The sequence below is a fragment of the Temnothorax longispinosus genome, chromosome 10, assembly GCF_030848805.1.
Source record: "Temnothorax longispinosus isolate EJ_2023e chromosome 10, Tlon_JGU_v1, whole genome shotgun sequence".
Lineage (NCBI taxonomy): Eukaryota > Metazoa > Arthropoda > Insecta > Hymenoptera > Formicidae > Temnothorax > Temnothorax longispinosus.
The window spans coordinates 19,642,756-19,665,583 of NC_092367.1; the positions used below are offsets into that span (position 1 = coordinate 19,642,756).

The 22,828-nt window shown below is 40.2% G+C and overlaps 1 protein-coding gene across 3 annotated transcripts in view; it reads right to left on the bottom strand.

Annotated features, from left to right (window-relative positions):
* LOC139820734 (uncharacterized) overlaps positions 1-22,828 on the bottom strand; it is a 193,473-nt gene that overhangs the window by 41,523 nt on the left and 129,122 nt on the right. For all 3 annotated transcript variants that reach the window (XM_071791205.1, XM_071791208.1, XM_071791207.1), the window contains exon 5: positions 11,871-11,981. In XM_071791205.1, the coding sequence (XP_071647306.1) occupies positions 11,871-11,981 (111 nt within the window). The remainder of the gene's footprint in view (positions 1-11,870; positions 11,982-22,828) is intronic.

Consider the following 22,828-nt stretch of genomic DNA (forward strand, 5'->3'; position numbering starts at 1 on the left):
TAAGAATATAAATGATGCATAAATTTTTTTTACTGAATAATCAGACTTTCTCGTGAAGATTTAATTTTTTAAATAAAAATATTACTTTAAATTTTTTATCGTACTTTCGCTTGAGATGAAAAAGTAAACGTATGCGCTGTATACACAAAGCACACATAGAAAGCTTTGGCCAATAATTTTCATAATTCTTTTCCTTTCTCTATAAATAGATAGTATTTAGTATTGTCTGTAGTTCTGTATTGTATTTTATTATTTTAAAAAATATTGAAGTCGTATAGGAAAGAAGTATACTCAACTACACCGAATAAAAGCAATACATTCGCGCAAATCTCACTCCCATTCCTGTGCCACACTTTCTCCTTTATTCGGCAAAAAGCTACATCTAGATAGAGGTTATTATACCGAAGTGATACGCGTTTAGATCTTCGCGGCTGCCGACTATTGTGTGCCTTCGCATCTCGCGTTTCCTTTTATCGAGACAGTATTCGCGGCTTTAAATGCGAGTCTCGTTTTTGCCAACGCCAGAGGCTACGGGTTAATATCGACGTGTCCTACCTCATACCAAGAGCTTCCTCTTCGGGAGGGGTGGGGGTAGAAAACCCCGTGGCGTCGCGACGGCGCGACGCAGCTATATACGCGCATTGACAATCTTCGCGCGCGACTCTTACGACCGTCCGATACATTCTCATGCTCTTATTGTTACGACTGTCGATTCGCGCTGCCGTTGTCGCCCACAAATTTGCCGTTATTCGCCACAGGATCTTTATTCGCCATCCTGCCATTCCTGCCGTACAGTTTTTCCGAGCTTTGCGTCTAACAAATATTACCAATATTGAACCGAATTGATACAATATTGAGCAAATATCAATATGATACTAGATATCGCGGATAATGTACGATGGAAAAAAAATCAAACTACTACTCAAGAATCTAAGCATAACTCGAGCATATAATTTGATTTATAAAATTATTTACTGTTGATGAAAACGTATAATTATTTTTAATTATTACAATTTAATTATTCAATTGATTTATCACTCAAATTTATAATTGCGTGTCTAAAGAAATAATATTGAATATGGATATTATGTTCATTTATGTTAAAATTACGTTGTATATATTCATGTTAAAATATATTAAAATAAATTATAATAAAAAATTATGTAAATTTATACTCAAGTTATTTTTTAAATTTATCGTCTGTATCATAATCTCTTACGTATCGTGCAAGTTAAAGCGTCAACGGAATTTCCAGTATAATATTCTTCTTCAAACTCTATCGAGTACGCATCAAGAGTTTTCCGCGGCACATTTCACGCTTCCCTGAATTTTCGGTCGTTCGTCTTGCCGGCGTTCTAACTTTCTTTCATGCCTTTTTAACAATCGTCGATGCGGCGCCACATTTATGGACGCGAATACGTAGACCAGTCTTCCTTGAGTCGCCATTAGGATTTGGCGTTCTCGATACGTTTTAATGGACCAAAAATGTTTCCTACTATGTTTATCTTACCCTTCTCGGCGCGGCACAGCTGCTTGGTTGATGGAACCATTGAACGTTCTCTTTAAATTCCTTCTCCCCTCGAAACGCAAATACAATTCTTCTTCACATGACATTTAACGAAAGCTCGCAGTCTTGTTATTAGACCCGACGGCTGTTTTCCGTAGTCGCCGACATCGCGTAATGACATACGTGATCCAGGGGCTTTTAGTGATCGCTGGACGGTATGCCGCGCGGAGGAAACGCAAGGAAAACGTCGCTTCTCTGCGATTTCACGCGGGGAGAAACGTACGACGACGGAGCGGCAGTTCGTGTCGAGGACCGCGCCATTCAATTAAGTTTATCTCCGGTTCTTTCGCGGAGGGTTGACACCCCACAGACCTGCGAGACCTGCCACGTACACCGGGGTCTTCGTCGGCCTACACCGTGACCACGTGCAGGATGCGGCCCCTCGTAGTCGCACTGTCGGGCGATACTCGTCGCCAGGCGTAACGGCGTGCCGTAATAACGCGCCTTATTTCTCACAGCCTCCGTCGTAGTTATCCAACGACCTCTTCGCGACCGTAACGAGAGACGTAAGGCCGGGGATTAATTAGGTTTATATCTGGCCGCGACGCAGCCGGCCCTGAATCGCGGGACTCGTAACCCCGAGAATTAATTTCCCGTTTATTAACCCCTGGCATTACCAACGAGTGTCTAAACTCTAAAGGGAAGGTATAAGTTAAGGGAAATGAGGGGTGTACCGTACTAACTCGTCGAAAATTTCGTAATCTTATTATGAAGATAAGAATATAAACACAAGTGGTGCGTTCTATAAATGATGTTAATATACAATTGCGCGCAAACTTGATGCTCGACATTTTCATCTTAATACATTTTTCTTCGCGTTCAGAAAGATTACGAGCAGCAAGGGCGTGATTTAAAATTCGATTAAAGTAAGTAACTTGCTACAGTTGTCTATTGCTATCTACCTAGCTTTATTTTCTCGTGTATCCGGCGGCGGGATTCCCCCCCGCTTCGAGATTAAATAAATGCCTCGAACCGCGGAAGTTCGAGAAACACGTACTTCCACCACGCTCGAATGCGAGAAGTCTTCGCGAGAAGCACTTCTACGGAAGATACTTCTCGCCGGGAACGACGTTGCCTTCGGTTTTCGTTCTCCATTCTTCACGCGAAGTTAAAGAAGTTAGGATATTTTTTTAGCAAACTAGACTTTAGCGTTCAACGCCCCAGGCAACTCGCGAACGAGAAAAAGGGTAAATATCGTTGAACAAGATGAGAAGAGATAAAAATCCCTAAGGCGGAAGAGATATTTATTTCATTTTGTAAAATTTAATAATCAAAAGAAATCGCAATAACATGGACTACATGGAATAATATAGAAATACGAAAACAGATGCAGTTATATAGAATAGCTAATGAATTACGTGATATACAATAATAATTTCGTCTCAATTCTCAAATAAAAATAAAATGGAAGAGAATGGAAGACTGAGGAGAAAATGTGTATATGAAAGATTTCTATGTCGTATAAACGGTTACACATATCTATAGCTTATCTCTCTGTTGAACGAGAATTTTCTCTATCGCGTTGTATCGTTTGAGAGTTCATCTTGTCCGGGTATCGCCCCGTAAAAGAACCGTCGAGGGCCGAATTTCCAGCGCGGCCGTAAAGTCGCTTTAAAAGCGATCCTGGCCTCTCGGATAACGCCACTATGCTCGCTCGCCGGCACGACCCACTTCGGCACGATGTTTACGTTGCGGATTTTCGACGGGTCGAAGCCGCGATAGTGATTTCGCACTTAAAGAAGCGCGTCCGCCTTTAGATACACATTTTACGCCTCGGAGCGTCGCAACAGTTTGGGTCTCGATCGGAGATACGGGGCGCGAGTTATCTCGAGCGTGCAGGAAGAGAATTTGAAAAATTTCTCCTCCGGTAAAGCGTCGTCGGTGAAGTAGCAACATCTCGTACATCAGAAATATCCTCCGAAAATGTAAATTGGGAGAGTAGATCATAATTTTATCATGAAACTTAGTAATGTATTTAAAAAATGGATTTGTGTTGATTAAAATATATGTCAAGTATGTTAAAATTAAATTACATAGTAAAATCCAAAGGTTTCCGGTCCAAGGATATATTACTGGTGATAAAATAAAACCATTTTAATTTTTCAGTATAATCACCTTTTAATATATTTTTTAGAATAGTAAATTAACTTTTCTATAGGTACCACTAAAAAATATTCTGAATTTTCTAAAAAATATTGAAATAAAATGTGATTATATTAAAAAGTAAAAAATGGTTGTTCCATTTTATCATCTTTTTTATATTCTTTTGAACTTTATTTACGTATATAATAAAGAAAAGCAAGTGATTACAATGTACACGTGATTTTATTTGCAGGCAAAATGTGATACGATTTAGTTATTGCAATTTTACGGTTGGAAATTTTTTGTGTAAACGAAATCTATGAAGCCTAATTCATCAAAAAATATCCTTTTGTAAATTTGCCAAAATTTCGTTACATGACACTCAACTGCATCGAAGTTTAAAATTGAGTCAATCCTGTCGAAACTTCGTTATATCGAGTTGTCATATAGCAGTAGACACTGAAAACGAGAATTCGATGAAATTACACTGCAATGGAAACTTTGTTCCACCGATATCCACTACATCAAAGTTTGACGGGGAAAAAAAGATAGCTTTAGCATTGTGTACGTCGCTTCAATCAATATCAGTTTCAATAATGTCGAAAAAGTTTTGACTTCAGCAATTTCGAACAATTGGTTTTCAATTTTAGCGATTGTGAAAAATTCAATTTTAATTACAACAATCTTTTGAAACACGCAGTTTCAATAATTTAAAAATAATTTCTGAAAATTTACTTCATATTATTGCTAAAACTACAAGAATTTCTAATACCAGAAAACGAGAGAAATGTATGCATGTCTACGAGTTTCTACTTCATATATAAAACTATTTACAATCTAGTAAATTATTATTAACATCAAAATTCGAAATGCAATGCATTAATGTCAATTTTTATCTGTAAGTCATCTTCCAACATTTTAACAGTTTTAACAGACTTGAACGATAGCTGCCGCGATATCTCGTGTAATCCGGTTGTTGTCGAATTGTTTGTTAATATATACCGAGACGTAGACCCGAGATCCGGATCCGGTCGGCAGCAACCCTGTCCAAACAAGGGTGTCGTAACGGAAACGTAATATTCTTGTTTGACCCTCGCTGGGTGGGTTTCTGGCACCGGACGTAAGATCGGAGGCTGCGACGTTCGTTCGTTCGGCGCCAGATATCGAGCAAGTGAAAGAGCCAACGCATAAGTCGGCCGGGCGACGCCGGCTCTTAAAACTCACCCTCTCGGCTGCTTCCCCCGATTCTCCCGGTTAAGTTAATAGAACGCACCACCACAAACGGCAAGAGAGTTTTGGAACCGTTTTCGATTGCACGACTCGATGCTCCATCGAGCATATCGATATTTAAGGATATCGGGCAGTTCAGAGAGTCCACCGCGAATAAATCCGAAGTTACGGCGACTTTCTCGGAAAGAATAACGGTTAATGCGATCATTGGATTTGCGTAATTTACTCGACAAATTACGAATCGAATAAATAAATTTACATAACTTCTCATATTTGAGAGAAAATAATTAGTACTTAAATCGTTCGTTTACAAAATATTCTTTCATGGGTCTCTTCCGTTAGACTCATCAATAATAATTTTAGTATACTGTAATAATTATTTATCATTTACAACGATGTGTGTTTTCCATTTGAAATCACGTTGCTTGTTATCTCTCGACCGTGAAACGGAATGCCGCAATATAATCGGACAAGATGACGCGAAGCAATTTCAGGGAATAAAACTTGGAATGCATTCGTATGTAAAATAACTTTTAAGCCTCCTTCTGGATCTTCTTCGGAACAACGGGAGGAGAGAGAGAACAGTCAGCGTGAGTTGCAGGCAGCGGGCTTTCATGCCGGAATAAAAGGTCCTTGGTTATTGCCTGCTTATTGCGCTGTTTTGCATGCCGTGGCGTCTAGAGTTCGCATTTCTTACGTGAAGTGCACCGCGCGTTTCTCTCCCCGTCGTTGTCGTCGCCGACGACAACGACGACGTCGAGACAGGATCGTTTACAGGCATTCCTCTCGTTGCTCCTGAATCCGCGAATCCTCGCGGCTTTTTCGCGTTATTTGTACGACCTTCTCTCAGTGTAAGAGCATTTGAAATTCTAAATTCTGAACGACGATACGCCGCAAAGAAAGGATTTCACGGGTGCCTAAAGTGAGCTTTGTTAAAGATGAAAGAAACAGCAGCTGCAGAAGATCGTTGACAATATAAAAAAGAAAAATTCCCGTGCCGTTGATTCCTTTTTGCTAAAATGATAGTTATCATACTCATTACGATAATTACATCGTAATTATTGATAAAACTAATTGCAAATCCCCGCGTTTATCACAGGCAAACAAATCACACTTCAAGAATCAGTTCGAATGTAGCCAAAGTCGATCCTTTAAATAAAGCTAATTCCTCCAGTTTGACACTAATGCGATAATATCCATTACATCGAGTGCAACGTTTGCTTGTTAATTGGCGCAATTTGCAATTTCCACGAGGAGCGTGTAAACGGCACTGGCATTTACCGATCGGGTCTATCGCGTCGAAAGAGGAAACCGGCGATTAGATTCCTCGCGAAGTAAATGGCTGTTGCGAAGATAAGCGTAAACTCCTAAGTCTCCCGTTATGATAGCAAAACGCGCGAGACGCGCGCCTCATTAATTCGCCTAATGGCGCAGCTAACTAATACTGATTAGAGTCTGTGGTTTATACCGACGTTTTCATTATTTATGCAGAGAGGTGATTACGCGCGCGAGAAGGCTGCGACGTATCAACTCCTTGTAACTCAACTGAATAATCGCGCTAACGAAAAATCGCTTCGAGGTTTTTCAGAGATAGAGTATTCTAGCTAACGAAATAAAAGAGAGAATGTCTAAAGATAGAAATTTTTAGAAAGTAATTCAAAGAAATAACTTTTTTCATCGCTAAATCCTGCGTTACGATTTAATTTAGATAACGTATTAAAATAAAGTGACTTTTTTGCATGAAAACGATATTGTTACGTATATTGAATGCTAATAAAATTAGAATTTAATTTTAATTTTCTATTTCTCAACTCTGCAATAATATAAGCTCTAAATAGGTATCATTACAATCGCTATTATGTAAAACTGTTTCCTAAAGAGGTATATGTATATTCATCTAACTTGTATTCGTTGGCAGTTTCAATACGCGTGACTGTGTCGCATTAGTTTCCTTATATCCTCGTTAGAAATCACGGAAATCTCAATGAAATGCAGAAGTGCATCGCGGCGCTTATACGCATAATGCACGAACGAATGGAAGTACTTCGAAGGAATCATTTCGAGGGTAATAAGATGAGCGGACGATGTCCCCGTAGGACGATTATTACTATGAACAAAGAGAGCTCTCGGGTTATAAAGGTATATGCGATACGTTCGTGCGACGTCGACGTCACTATACGTTTCCGCTCGCACGTGCATTTTCTCGTACCAACGTTGTCGTCATCGTTTAAAATTGCTTTCACGCGGTATAATCTACCTTAGAAAGGTTCTTCGCTCGTGTTCGGATCGCAGTTTTTTCTCGCTCTTGAATAATGAAAAATGCACACCGCAGAAGTAATTCCGTCCGGTTTCGGACGGAGAACGACGCTTATTAAGTCGCAATAAGTGCGGCCCTAACGACGCGTCGGCGACCTCTCAAGGGGACTAATTCCTGCTTTTTACCGCGGCAAAACGCGCGAATCATCACCCTTCGGCGAGCCATCGCGATGACGTCGTCAGCAAACGTCAGCCGGGAGAATCAGCAAAAAATTTTGCACACTGCCAAAATTCAAAAATCGTGAAACTGCGCTGTAATAGATAGATATAGGTCCTATTATAATAATAATTTATGACATGCAGTCAATTACGAATAATATGAAATAAATTAATTGTAACCACAATTTCAAGAGAATTGTAAGAATCTTATAAAGATTAAAAAAAAAAATGATGGATGTTTCTCGTAAGAATATATGGAAAACTTTTATAGCAGATAATTGCCAAATATTTTATAACAAACGATTGTACTTAAAAATACGCATATTGAAAAGAACGATGATTGTGGTGAAATTCTATCAAAATTTTTATAATATAAATATAAAAATTGACATTTTAAAGATTCATTATCGAGTCAATTACGAGATCAAACGAACTAAAGTGTCTAAGATCACTATTGGAGTTTCTAAAATAAACAATAACAAGAGAGCAAACATTTAAACGCGAATTTTCTTATACGACCGACTTCGCGTACGGTCATTGTTCGTCGTTGATCGATAAAGCTTTCCCGGCAAAGTCCGCGAATGCAAGGCTGTCTGTCGCGGCGCGTGGTGAAATTCTATCGTTCTCCCAAGAATGGACGTGAGATTGCCTCTACATGGAATAATTCATTCTTGGTATCATCCGATGGCGAGATACATCGCGTCGGTCGGAGCCTTTCCGTCGTGCAGAGAGATTTTAAACTTTCCTATCTTCGCGCGCGCGCGCGAGAACAGCGATATGGCGAAGTTCCTACAGTCTAGACGAATCCTCGCCTCGACGTGAGGATAATCCGATACGGCTTGCCGGGAATGTAATTTACTCGAGGGGGGCCGCGCGCGTCACCGTCGAACCCCGAAGAACCTCTTTATCCCCCGTCGCCCATCCAATCCGCCTCCTCCAGTGTTCTCCCGCCTCTCGCGGGCACATTTTCCGGACTGTATTAGATTCTCCTCCTGGGAGTTTTGTAAATACAATATCTTGTTCGCGGCAAAATGGCAAATGATCCAATAATTCCCCAGACGTATATCGAATAAGGTCCCTTAACAAGTTATATTGTTACTTTATCGTAGAGATTGTCTACCAAGATAAAGTATTTTACAATTTTCGGAGGTTTCGCAGCAGTTATTTGTCTCGTATAAATGGTTGATGACGGATCTAAAAAATCATATTACTTATTTTTGGTCAAGTAATTGTATAATTCGCTTTTTTATACCCATATATCCTAATAATATTAACGCTATTGTCCGATCATTGGCGAAAAGCATGTAATTAATTCTTAATTTTGTTAACCATAAAATCATTATGGTTTTTTTTACTTATTCATCATTAAACTCTTAATATAATCTACTGAAATATCTGTTGAATTTGAAATATAATAATCTCTCTCTCTCTCTCTCTCTCTCTCGTCCGTATAAATTATAATTATTCCTCATGTATAATGAATCTTACCAAGCTCTTAATAACAATGTGAAATAATTATATCTTCGGTAAATATGATCTAACCGACGCACGTAGCGCAATCCGCGGGGATTAATGAGATCGGCAGCTATCCAAAACTCCATCTAAATTACACGCTTGGAAAAATGCCACGATAAATGAAGTCAACGAAGAGACGACGTTCGTGCGATAAGCGAACGAGTCGCTCGACCGGGCCCCGACTCGAGTGCATTCGATTTTGCACGATCAGCAGACTGGTTTCTCTAATTCCCAGATCGCCGCGTTTAATTTCGGCAGAAATTACGTAGATTTAACCTGCCGCAGCGGCTGCAATTTATCGCGGCTTACATACCGCGTGGCGCCGACGTTCGTGACTGGAAAAGTGTCAACTGGATTTGTGGAAATGCGGTGGAATGTCCAGCCCGGGGATTACTTATACATTTGCCCGGTGAATAATTAATCGTTGCGTCCGGAGAAGAAAAAAGAAACGGAGGAAAAAAAAGATGTATCCATTCTCTCTCCCACGCAATGTAATTAATTTTATCCGCCTACCTCCGACATCTTATACGATTCTCACAATTCTAATCGCGCCGCACGAAATCGTACACGTTTCTCGCCTAAAAAAAGTAATCCAAAATATTTGATAAGTTAATTGCTTAATTATTTACGTAAAAAAATTTTTGCGTAATTATAAGTAATTAAATTAAGTAATCAAGTAATTAAAAATGTTAATTACTTAATTATTAATGACAAAAAATTTCGTCACTCGCAATCAGCGCTACGTAACAAGTTTTCCCTCCGTTATTACATATTGAATTAAAGTAAAATTACAATCATGTAATTAGAGTAAAATTCACAGCAAGATTTTCATATTTCACGGTGCTTGTATATTGTAATTAAAAACCTATAGAAACTGTACGCGATTTGCACTGATCAAAAAGCGGCGTGTACATTTATTATTAAATTACATGCAATTCCATATAAAAGATCAATCAACCTATCGCTCAGCCCATACTCTCGCAAGCTATAAAGCGACACAAAGGGATACAAAGAATCGCAAAACGCTCCGAGCGTCCCTCTGGATCGCACGCAGCTGCGAAAAAAGGCAATTCGGCCGATTCGTGATTTCGCAATAACGGCGGGGATGATTCGAAGAAAATCGACGGGAGGCAGTCCTTCAACTTCGACTTACCATCGCATGATGCGCAATAAATAATTCGGGCTGTTCGCGGAATCGCGAAAAACGCGTAAATCACACGAGATTACACAAGCCGTGACCGAGGGGTTCTCCAGCCTCCCTCCGTTCGTCCGCGCTTGTTTTTGTCGTGATATTTTATAAGCTTGCAAAAGGGGCGTGGAAAAGAGCACGTCAGAAACACGCTGCGTCCGTATCATCCACATCTATCCAGATCCTATTCCGGAAGGTCCGTCTTAGCAAGAGACGTTCTCTCTTTCTGTTGCCGACTCGGCAACGAGAAGTGGATTAAAATGCGGCACGGACGAGTTCGGAATATTATGCTACAGTCGGTCGTCTCTGCATACGCGCGCGAATCTTTTCATCTCGACGGAAACGTCGAGGTAATCGCGAATGCTTTATGCCGGAAATTGCGCGGCGGGAAATGAAGTGTGGTATAAGTATGTACTCGGCTGTGTGTATAATTGAAATATCGCGTAATACAAACATGTCGTACGAAAGAGCAGTTTTTCTTGTGTTGTCGCGAATATGTAAACTGTATTACAACGCGACAGCGTTACTACGTTGTTACGCGGTAATCTTTTTAGCAAGAAATTATTTCCTGTTCTGAGAAAAGAGTTTTAATGTCAGAGTTGAGTCTGAATATTTCAATTTCGTTATTTATGTTGTACAGCATTATGTCTGACAAATTAATTTTTATACTTAATAAATATAGATTAAATAAAAATTTTCGAAAAACGATTTATAAAAGTTGTAAGCATAACGAGAAAATTATGTATGCAGTATGTAAGTACTTAGGCAGATATAACTTAAAGGAGTCGATGATTATCTCTAAAGTGCCTCAGATAATTAAGTCAGAACGTTCCAAGTAATAATTTCACATTATCAGTAATACTGATCAGTAACAACGCGTCGAACGATCCAACGTATCGCGAGATTATCGAGGATAACGGGATAAATCGGCCGGTGGCGTTAGGCGCCTCGCTGGAAGTGACATAACGCGAATAAACTGTACGACAGGAGAGAAACGTGATTACGTGAGGGGCAGAGACGATTTTGCCCTCTCTATCCCGTAGAGGACTTCCTGCAGAGTCTACACGGGGTCTGGTTTACGAGGGTCGTCGTTATCTGATACGGCGAACGGCGCCGAATGCCACCGCAGAGCAGCGGCAGCCAGCCGTGCGGATCGCTGCAGGTCTGGTCCGGATCGAAACCACCGCCATCATCAACCACCACCACTTAGACCGCCCTCGCGATTGCAGTTTCGTTCCGGGGAGAACGGACAAAGTTAACGGATCGGCGACTCCGTACAAGACGGAGACCATAGTCAGGTGCAGCAACCGACCGACCGACCGAATGGAGCTAGCGTCCAGACTTCGATCGAGTTGGCTACTCGGTTCCGGGCCGATAGGATATATATTTTACCGCAATTCTAATCTCCCCTCCGATGCGGAGGAGCCAGGAGTATACGGAATAAAAATTTCAACCGCGGAAATGTGACACAAGTCTTTCGCAAAAATATATTAAAATTTTTAATAGCTAATTGTCCGATCTATGTTTATATCACTGCAATATTTAATTCAAAATGATCATGTAATCGCCATGATTAACGAAATTGCTCAATTCTGTGTGCTAATGTCGAAATGTCTGTTTGACATTCCTACGACTATACTATCAACTTTGCCACTGACTTTTATAAAAATGTATTAGAAATAATTTATATCTTTCAAAATTAGAGTACTCTGACGAATATGACATATTATAGATAGTCAAGCTGCTCCTAACGTCGCTGACTTTCCACTTTTGCGACGAATTCGTCCTATAAATATCATGCAGAAAATATACCTTGTTGATCTGCCGCTGTAACTTTGTGATCGTCGCTCGATCTCGTTGAGCTGCGATACGTTCCGCCAGCAATGCTTGCTCCAGCTCTTGCACTCGCTCCTCTAGGCTCTCCTGTAACAACAAAGAATAAAATGTTATAATGAAATAATCAAGTGTCGGAATTATACATAGATTTACCGCAATGTGCAAACAAGTGTTTCACTCATCGTCCGCGTAAATGGTATAATAAAAATAATCGAATGATACATGTAAATTAGAATTGTTTGCATGTAATACGTGAGAAAAATAGCACGGCTTCGTACGTAGCTCACAGCGATCGAAAGCGCCGTTACACCGATTTCCAATTAACTTCTCGTCGAGCGACGCAATTCCAAAGTCCGTCCGTAACTTTCGGCGGGATATCCCGAACGTAATTCCCGTTACCTGAGTTTTAAGCTGCCTTAACAGAGGCTTAAACTTCAAGGAGGAGAGATCACACTCTCCTCCGTATACTTGGAGATTACGCGCCGATGCACGTCGGAGAATCGGATCCCCAAAGCGAGAAACCTTGTCGGTCCGGTCGATTCTTGTCTGGTTGCGGCTCGCCAAGAAAGATATCGATGCTCTCAAGTAACCTTGAAGTCGCCGCAAAATAAGTTGACGGGCGACCAATTTTTATTTAAATTTAAGCTTTGCATTTCATCTGACATTAATTTAACATTATTGAAATTATAAGACGTCTAGAATATTAATTTAATGATTCTCAAATATAAAAATATTGATCCATTCATTGTTTATGTTTCACAACAATGAAAAAATTAATTATTAATTATCAATTACTAATTATTCATTAATCATTATTAATACTGGTAGTATTTTTACTTATGTTCTGAGCCAAATTAATCTTTCAAAAAATAATCTAAGAGTTACATAAACGTCTTCCAAGAACTTTGATTAATGAAAGATTACGACATTCATTCGTTAGAATTGGAACTCGTCCAACAAGCAGAGAGAATTAACCTTTTCCACTCCGTACCGCAAATCTTCCCGAGAAGCTTGAAGACGCCGCCGTAGTCATACCCGAATTGATTTACATCCTTCGTAAGGCATTTCTGATTATCAGCAACGGTTATTGGAGCGCCGGGGCGGAATGGTAATGAGCGAACTCCGCTTGGTCTACAGGGGCTGTTGGTTGCGATTTGACCATAAGTATTGGGCGCGATCTATTAGATTCGAGGCGACGCCGACGCCGACGCGGCATTGGCGACCCCCCCGTCCTCGATTCCTCCTCGTACACGCGGACGCATTCGTATGCGGGGGCACGTAGCCGCAATTCACCCTTCCCGAACCCTCGGCCACCACCGATGCCGCGTCGACAACGCGCAGCCATTGTTTGCCGTGAATGACTCTCGTCCCGCACGCAGTACCTAACTGTAGGAACATTTACTTTTAAATCCGTACCATCGCGTATAAGGGAAGCGAAAAATTTTCTCTATTTGCTACCGAAAATAGCTGTATTTGAATTTCGTGCAAAAAAGTATACAAAACCTGTCATGTTAACAGATAAGTTTTGGAGCGTCACATTTCACGTTTCGCGTGATGAAACAAACAAGCATAATGAAATGATATCGCAAATAAAAAATTGTATAATGCACACATTGTAGTTCCGCACTTCTTTTCCGTTTAACAACTCAGCATGATTGATGATCAAAAGAAAAGAAAATCGCGAAATGGATTGCACCCTGCCCCTAGATATATCACGTACCGAATAATTATGAAGCTGCGTGGCGGAAGAGCGTAAAGCCTTTCGTGACGCACAGTCATTCTTTCGCCGAAGGAAAATGTTGCAGGTCGCTAGATAGGTATGCGAGATCTTTCTCTATGTGGAACCCAAGTACGGATGTTTGGTTGCTTTGTTCTGCCGACATTACGGATGATAAGAAAATATATACGAAACATGTCTCGATATTGATTCACCGATAAGACATTTTAAATATGTAGCAGCGGCGAGTGGAATTAATGAAGGGTTCCGAATGAGAGATCACGATACACGGGAGCTAATATCGATTGCAGACTATCGCGCGAGAGATTAAAATTCCTCTCTCGTGCAACGTCGCGACTTTATTATTGTCGCTGCGTTTTACTCTAACATTCTCTAAGGATTTATACGGCCACCCTGCGCTAAGGAGTATACATAATCGATATTCGATAACTTTTGAATCGCTCGCGAGAGACCATGGTCCGAGAAAAATAATCCACGACGATAAATCATCCATAAGACGCCAGCCAGCGTTTCATTAACGTTAACGTCCTGTCGCGCTAAGCAAACGCCACTTGTACACGTTTATTTTCAGCGAATCAAATAGCTCGTAAAACCCACCTGTCGATGGAACAAACGATCGCCTTAGCCGTTCGTGATCAATTAAATTGTATAGCTGGTATTTTTCACGTTTACAAAGTTTGCGCAGCAAACGCCATAAGTTAGAATTTGCGTTTCGTATCGAGAGTAAAAAATCAAATAAGCGAAGCAAAATAAAATAACGATGCGAGCGAATTCGGTCGATGAGTCTTCGGTAAAGCAAATTATAAATGTTATATTCGCATGTATAACAAAACGTTTAAAACATCTATGTTAAACGATCTATTTATTGTAATGTAATATTATAAAATAAATGCTGAATATCATATATCTTTTATCACGTTGTTATTTACCCATTCAACAAAACAGTTTAATTATATCATATCATTTAGCGACCTAACCGAAGCGGAAATAAATATCAGTGAATTATAATTATGTATCGTGTATCGCTGCAAATTCATTCGCCTGCTCAACGGTATAATCCGATTACAAAATTATTTATTTCGCGATATTACGGCCGGGTTACAAACATCAATAAATCAGGACTGCAAGATGTCAGAGCATCTCGCGTGTCGCCGCAAATATTCCACGGCCATTAGTAAAACGCTCTTATCTCTTTCTCCCTCGCTTCGAGGCCTGCAATTATTACGAGCGTCGACCAGAGTCCGCATAACCAGCTCTGCCCTGCGTAGGACGCGGAACCCGGCGAAGGGTCGAGGGACTCGAGGGGTACGACGAGGGGTATACATGTCCGAGGATCCGTAGAATTAGCGCGGGGACTTCCGGGACGTCATTTAAAGTGCGGAACCCGCGCGACGCGATGAACCCACTCTATATGCAGAGATTCCGTTAAATTGCAAACGCCCGCTTCCCCCCCCCCCTCAGCGGCCTGTCGGAAGGGTAGCCTCCAACAGGGAAGGGTTAAGGTATTGCCCTGCCGGCGACGTGTAATCAGACCCGACTGACTCCTGAACGCAGTGTTTGCGACCTCCTTTTCGGGACAGCAAGAGCGTGACGGAGGATCCGTCCTGTTTGCGTTAATTTCGACGATTAACTGCGACTCGTCTTTAATTGCCGGAAGTAAATACCTACTAAGACGTTTGGTCGTAAATCGAATTATTCTCGCATCAAGATCAATTTAGTCGTTAGTCGAGATTTATTACTGAAATGTTGAGTAAAAAATAAAATTAATTCTTTCAACGATTGCAGTAATCGGGTTAGAAAAATTAAGTAAATGTTGTCTCGTCGAGATTCCTCAGAGTTTCGCGAACTGAATCTAGAGCGACTGCGTCGCGAAGGATACGAATCGATGCGTGAACACACGACTCCTATGCGAATTTTACAAGGCAATTCTGTCTCCTTCGAAAATTTTCACAGTGCGCGCTCGGATCCGTCTCTTTTCCGCACTGAATTATGGTCGTGATTTCCGGCGAGATGGACCTTCCGGCTTGGCAGAAGTCCAGTACTTCGCGAAAGTGCGCGGATAAATCAAACGCGTTTTTCGGGCTGCCGCCGCTACCAAGGCGTTAGTTTATTGCCATGTAAATCATCGGTGCCGTGGCGGCGACGACCGGCGTCGATAGAAAAATACACCGCCGTTCTGCTTCTATATAGGCCGCGACAAAGTAGTGAGTCTCGAAACGTACGTAACAGGAATTTGCTAGAAATAATATTGATACTGAAGGTGGACGGGTATTCCGAGGTTTGTCGTTTCATGTGAATATTACCTTATTGGAACCTTGCCAGTATTCCGTCAACATATTGCCAAATTTATTATGATTATATTCATCGCAAATATATTCGTGGTTCTCTGAAGAAACATTCGTGAAACGCGGTGAAGTCTTAATTAAATTTAGAGTTTGTAGCGTGGTTTCAAGTAATCTTCACGCGTTTCTCAAATACCGCATTATTCTACGGCTCATAATTCATTCAGAGAGTCTCGTCGCAATTTCTGAAACAATCTGTAGCAGGCGATGTATCGACTACATGCTTACCGGTTGCTTCGAGGGCGCGTTATATCGCGTTTTATTGCCGTGGCGTGCGGATGGCATGTATTCTATAGAGGTAATAGCGACGGAATTTATAGGCGAAAGTCTTATGACGTTTCCCTTCCGTGCGGTATAAGCTTTATCGACACGTTATTATCTTTATCTACTTGCGCGCGCGTCCAGATTTCATTTCAGATATTTACGGACCTGTCCCGTCGCTCTCGCGTCCAGCATCGTTGTTTTAATGATCGTTCTCCTCGATTGCATATACCGTCTGCATTGTTATCGGGCGACAATAACGCGCGAGAACGAATGCCGATCGAGAAATCGCCTCGTTTGGAATTAATCTGGGTCGCGTGAAAAATGAATTAACCGCTTAGCAGGGAATATTCGGATCAAACATCTCTTTTTTTAAATGTTAAGAGTTCGCATTTCTGCACATCTAAAACTTATCTAAATATACTTTGCGTAATAAACCTATGTACTTTAGTACAGATTTAGTTTTTAAAAATATAATATAAATATAAAATTGTTTTAAAAACAAAGAGATTTTTGAGGCTCTATATAGATGGAAGGATGCATAAGTGATTTGAAGTTTTATTTAACAATAAAGTTCGTAAATGTATCGTTATATATGCTACATCAAATTTTTGCCGGCACTAAATTCTTTCAAAATCCTCGTCGTCGCTCTATCACGCCGAAGCACTCTACGTATAAATTCGCATTCCGCCCATTTTTTCTGTTTCTGCGCGCAAGATTTCGCTTTATAAAGAAGTTGCGGGAGTGTTGCCAAAGCGCGCCCGAGAGAATTGATTCCCTCGAAAGATGAGGCCGAAAGGGGTGGCAAGGGACGTCGGAAGAACCAGGAGGAACTGAAGATTAGGACATCGGGGGAGGACAACGAGGGAGAGACTTTCTTCCCCTCGATACGCTTTTACCTCCGTCGCGAACGGAGACATTTTAATTTACGGTTCCCCGTCGATATCGCGCCACCGCCGATCCATTTCAGCGTGACGAAGCCTCTCGCCTTCGTCGAATTCATATTGTCATGCTCAAAGAAACGAGAACAACGGGGTACTCTTTAAGAAATAAAATAAATGGCAGGCGAGATCTCCTCCAGTCCAATGCGCCGCGAATAATTTCTCGCCGACTAAAATCGCAACTTGGTTGATTCATTGTGTGCTGTGTAAAATGCAATTAAAATGAATCTTGCGCTCTTCGAGGGAATGCATGAAAGAGAGAAAATGCGTTTTTCGAGATAAACCCTGATAAATTAATCGGTGAACGTCATCGTCAAATCGATGCCAGTGCAACGTTATTTGAATTTATTCGGATTTTTTACATCAAGATTATCGCGAATCAGTTGGTCAAAGAGTTTCATTAATTATACATATATGTACAATATATAGAATGATTATGTGTGCACGAAGTATATATACAGAGTATAAAGAGATTATGAATACTTACGACATTTATATGATTATATTTGCTTAATCACGAAATTTCCACGTGTCGCATGTGTGCACGTCGGAATACAATTCCAGAAAAACGGTTGATGCAAAACGTAAATTCTGTTCTCTTCGAACGAAACGGAATAGGGGACGAGAGCGAACAGTTAACGCTGAAGGCGGTGTTTTATCGAGGACATCGATCTTTCGCCCCCCTGAGATATTTCGCCGTGTCCTGTCCGATTATCCTGGCAAGCGATGCACGTCGTGTAAAAAGGGATTCGAAATTGAACGTTCGCAACGGCGGTGACGAACGAAATCCGAAGGATGGTGCACCTTTAAGGTGCAAGCCTGCCACGGTGTCGGAGGACGAAGAACAATGGGGACCGGATAAAGGGGTGCGAGGTCGGCTCAGAGATGGCGAAGAGAACAGGAGGGATGGGTGCTCAGGCTTCCCCGTGGAGCCGTGGACGAGAGACGCGGAAGAGAAAGGGTGGCTTCGAGTAGAGCTCGAAGGGTGGCTAATAGAAACGAAGGGCCCGTCTGTCGTCGAGGAACAAAGCCATACAGGTGCTATCGGTGAAAGATCGCAGTGTAAAAAAAGGCAGAAAGAAGGTTGATGATCGATACGCGATATTAAATCGACCACTCAATTCGAAAGATTTCAGTTCCTTTTTCGGTCTCGGAAGAATCTTTTCTTATTTAAAAAAAAATATTGAAAAAATATTAAAATATAATAAAATTTAATTACAAACGGAATTAAAAATAAATAAATTTCAATCAAAAATAACTACTGGAATAAATATAATTTAATAATTATAAGTATAAATTATTCAAAGCAGATGCTCAATTATGTGTGGATCAAATCTATTTCATTTAAAAAAAAATGTTAATAATTTTTATATATGCATCAAATATACCTAATATACCCGATAACATGGAATATGGAATAAATCGCTAACAGGATTTTCTCCTCGAACGAGGGTAGAAGATGATTTAACTACAGATCTATAATCTGTATGTAGACGGCTTCGAAGAATCCTACGAAGCTGCGAAATGCGAGAGATCGCAGATGAACGAGGAGATTTGAATGGTGGCACGCCCAGTATTCGAAATAAGAAATACCCTCGAATTCCCTCGAAAGTCTGGGGTGAAAAACAGGGAAGGAGGATGAGTCGAACGAATAAGAAATGAGTGTGCATTCCTCGATCGGCCGATATATTTACCCAAAGCAGGGACGAGATTTTTCTCCCAAGAATTCCGCGATTATTGCTGGAAGACGAAAAAGAATCTCACGAGCACAACGATTATCTCTAATTTGTGAAATGGAAGATTTATTAGCCATTTTATCCGTTTTAATCATATTAATTGCATTCTTGAAATGATTAAAATCGAAGAGAACGAGGTCCTTGAAATCCTCCTTAAACGGGTATATTTCGTGAAAGATAAGTCGGCCACCGACTTTTGCAGATTAAGTGCATATCTTATTATGGCCACGCACATGCGAAATAAGGGAAACCAAAGTACAAATAACTGAAAAAATTTAATAAACAAATCTATATTTTATTGTAAATCGAGATCCTTTGATATTGTATCAAATTAATCTCGCGATATGAAAATATATTTTTGCGATATTATGTATTATGATTATTTTCTTATAAAAAAGAGAAATTTAAAAATGTAATCGATGTAAATAAATCTGGTGGTAATAACTCTGAATAACATATGTAAATTGTTTTAATAAGTCAATGCGTCCGTTTTAATCAGTACAACCTGATAGATAACAGGAGAAAAATTACGAACGGTCGTTCTAGATCGCAATCTCACTTTGCCGTTTAATAATGAGTCTTTGTTCAATCGTTGCACAGACATCTTTAAATAGATCATTCCGCACGGTGTATATTCATGCAAAGAGTAAAAGCGAAATAATCACGCCGCACGGAAGATTGCGTTTTTATTTAAATCCCATTCGCGGTGGCGTTTCCCCGCGACTCGTAATATAACAGAGAGAGAAATATTCGTCCCCCCAGCGCGCGCGACGAGAATTAATCCCGAGGAAAAAAAAATTAGATATTCGCGCCAGACTTTCTGCACGCGTGTGAGTGTGCATGCTGCATACATGTGTTCTTTTCGCGACGCTGCTCGCAAATGATAAAGCGGTTCTCTCGGTCGGATAGAACGAGCATGCGTATTCGCTGCAATTGATCTCGCGACGAGATTCTCACACGTGGAATTCTTCCTCGGCATTCGGATCGTATTCCAGATAGGTCAATGGCATTGATCGCAATATCGCATATCCGTCTTGGATATTGCATCGCGTGGGACGAACAAGTAAAGCCTGACTGCGAAACGCATCATCGCTATAGCGGCAATTGCGACTTTTAGATTAAGATGCAAATTAAATAGCAATGAGAATTAAGTAAATAATAAAATCAGAAAGCTAAATAAGTTAACGTTTAACAATTAAGTTCGATATATACTTCGATATTTTCAAGTCGCGCTAATAAAATTAATACTTGCTTACATATATTATTATTGATCCTATTTCCCTTAAATTCTACAGATTCTATTTCGTTCAAAATTTTATTCAAATTATCTGTTTATTCGCGTCATTGCAAATAGTTATAATCTTCTCGTTAGATTATTCACGAGTCATTTTAAGCAATTGATTAATACCAAACACAATAGGTACTTCTGTCTCTATTTTTCTCGGATAATGGTAAATTTCAAATTATCGTTTTAGGCGAAAGATACTTAATCTGCACAACGAAACGCGACAATATTCCTTTCATTTCCAACGACGTTTATCGACAATCAAATAGCATCGTCGCCCCATCATTGCCACGTGCAACAACGATCGCAGAGAGGCGCGAATTGAATTCGCAAATTGCATCTCGCGTAAATTGCTGGGATCGTCTTTAATCCTTCTCTCTCTCTCTCTCTCTCTCTCTTGCCCGGGGCTCGATCCTAATAGTCGTAAAGGGTAATTCGTGGATGTCCATCTAGCACGAGCACGTCGTCGCACGGGAATCTGTTACGGTACATTAACTTTAAACATCACCTATTTGGCGAAATCACGGCCGGACATCGTATAACATGACTCTCTCGGCCCTAATCGATAGTCGCTAAAGGATCACGACGCGATTTACGCGGCTCCCTCGAGCTCCGGCAAGCTTTGAATAACTTGTCGACAACGCCGTTGAATAACTTGTTTATCATAACAAGATTTTTTGAATAAATTTATTAACAAGACCATAAATGTCAAATAAGTCTATGTGTAAGATCCCGAAATTGGAAATCTAATAAGATGTAGATCGATTTTCTATTGGAATAACCTATGTATATAGAACATTGTATTTATGCCTTTAGAGATAACAAAATAATTTTATATCTTCGTATATTCACACAGCTTAAGAAGAATTTTTTACACAAATAATTTTTAACGCTGCGTGTTCTAATTACAGGAGTTCCATAATGGCGGCGAAACCTGATACACATACCACTTGATTGAATTTTGTGCTCTTTTAAGTCTTAAGAAGAACGTTCGGAGATATCCCCAGGACGAGAAGCGTGTCACACGGATTTTTTCCGGCCCATTAAAAGGGAGTGCCCGCTTTGAATTCGAGTATCTCAAGTAATTACCAAAGATAATTCGATGAGGGTCTAAAGCCGCCGTGAAGAGGCCAGCGGCGAAGAGTACCAATGTCGAGATGATGTCGAGAGGATAGGTCGGAGGTCGTCTTGAAAGGAGTTTGGTGTAAGGAACGCGTTGGAATAAAGAGAACAAGAGATTGAGGAGAGCAAGAGTGGCATTCAATCGACAACGAGACGAATGGAAACCGCTAAGAGGCACGCTGCTTCCTTTCTTCCGAGAAACAATGATTGTAAACGGCCATCGAAAAATTTAGACAATAAAAAAATCCTATAACATTATTGAAATATTTCAATACGTTGTACTAGATACATTACAATGGAAATAAATTTCCCTTGATTTTTTTATACATATGTATTTGTGTAATTCTTTCTTAAAATTATTTTGTCCTTACAAATTTTATATAGCGAGTTAAAAAAATATTTTTTGATATTCGGAAGCATATAGAAAACAATTTTCTCGCTCGCGATAGGACGGAGGCAGGACAAAATAATTCTAGCCATTGCAGCCAAGTCCTTTGTCTTTCGAGGAACAAAGAGATGCGCAGGCGGTATCAACGGCGCGCTCACTGGAAAGTTTACTTTGATTAAAATTGTTTTAATAACACACCGAGATGCTTTGCGCCATTCAAATAATTCCGTGATGGCGTGCGGAATTATCATAAAATAATACAGAATAACTGCAACGTCGTACGACGCTGTTGGTTTTCGATATTTGCGTTTTCACGATTCTCGGGTTTTAATCGGAATTTAATGACCAAGGCAATGAAAAAATACTTGTGGAATTTTTCATTTTGTGTCGTCAGTTTCTATCAATATTCGTTATTTTTATTGCAATGCTGGTAGAAAACTATTTTTTTTATTCAATAAAAAAATGCTACGTAATATTAATGCAAAATTGAAAAAACGTTGTTTAGCATAATGTCTAATATTGGCGCAATTTTATAAAGGAAATGTAAACAGCAATTCCATAAATTTCAAGGTATATAATCTGTTTTATGGAAATTATAAACATTATAAACATAAAATTGATTTAATAAATAGACATAATCGAAGTAAAAGTTGGAATTATATATGTATATTCCGTAAAACTAGATAGCATCAATAAAAAGAATTTTTCCAAAAATCTAAAAATAAAACCACTCCCGCAAAGTGGTTTTATCTATACAACTACCTCCAAACGTCATAAAACATGTCTTCTAACTTGTTGCAAAAAGAATACAACACGTATACGTCCCACCTCGTTGGAACGACCATCAGTCACGTGCATCGAGATTGCCATTCACGGTACGAGAGAACCTCCTATCACGGCTTGGCCTTTTGCTTCCATTCAAAAAAACCCCAACTGTGCTTCGTTCGCGAATTGCATCTTTCGCAGATTAGTACTCGCGACATCGCTCTCACGTGGGAGTCAAGAGGGATTGCAACCGACTCCCGTCGTCGAGTCGATCCTGAGGCTCATAAATTAATCCGCAAAGCGTAGAGCCCGACGTTCTCCATCTCCACCACTCGCGATACTAATCGATTACGCCG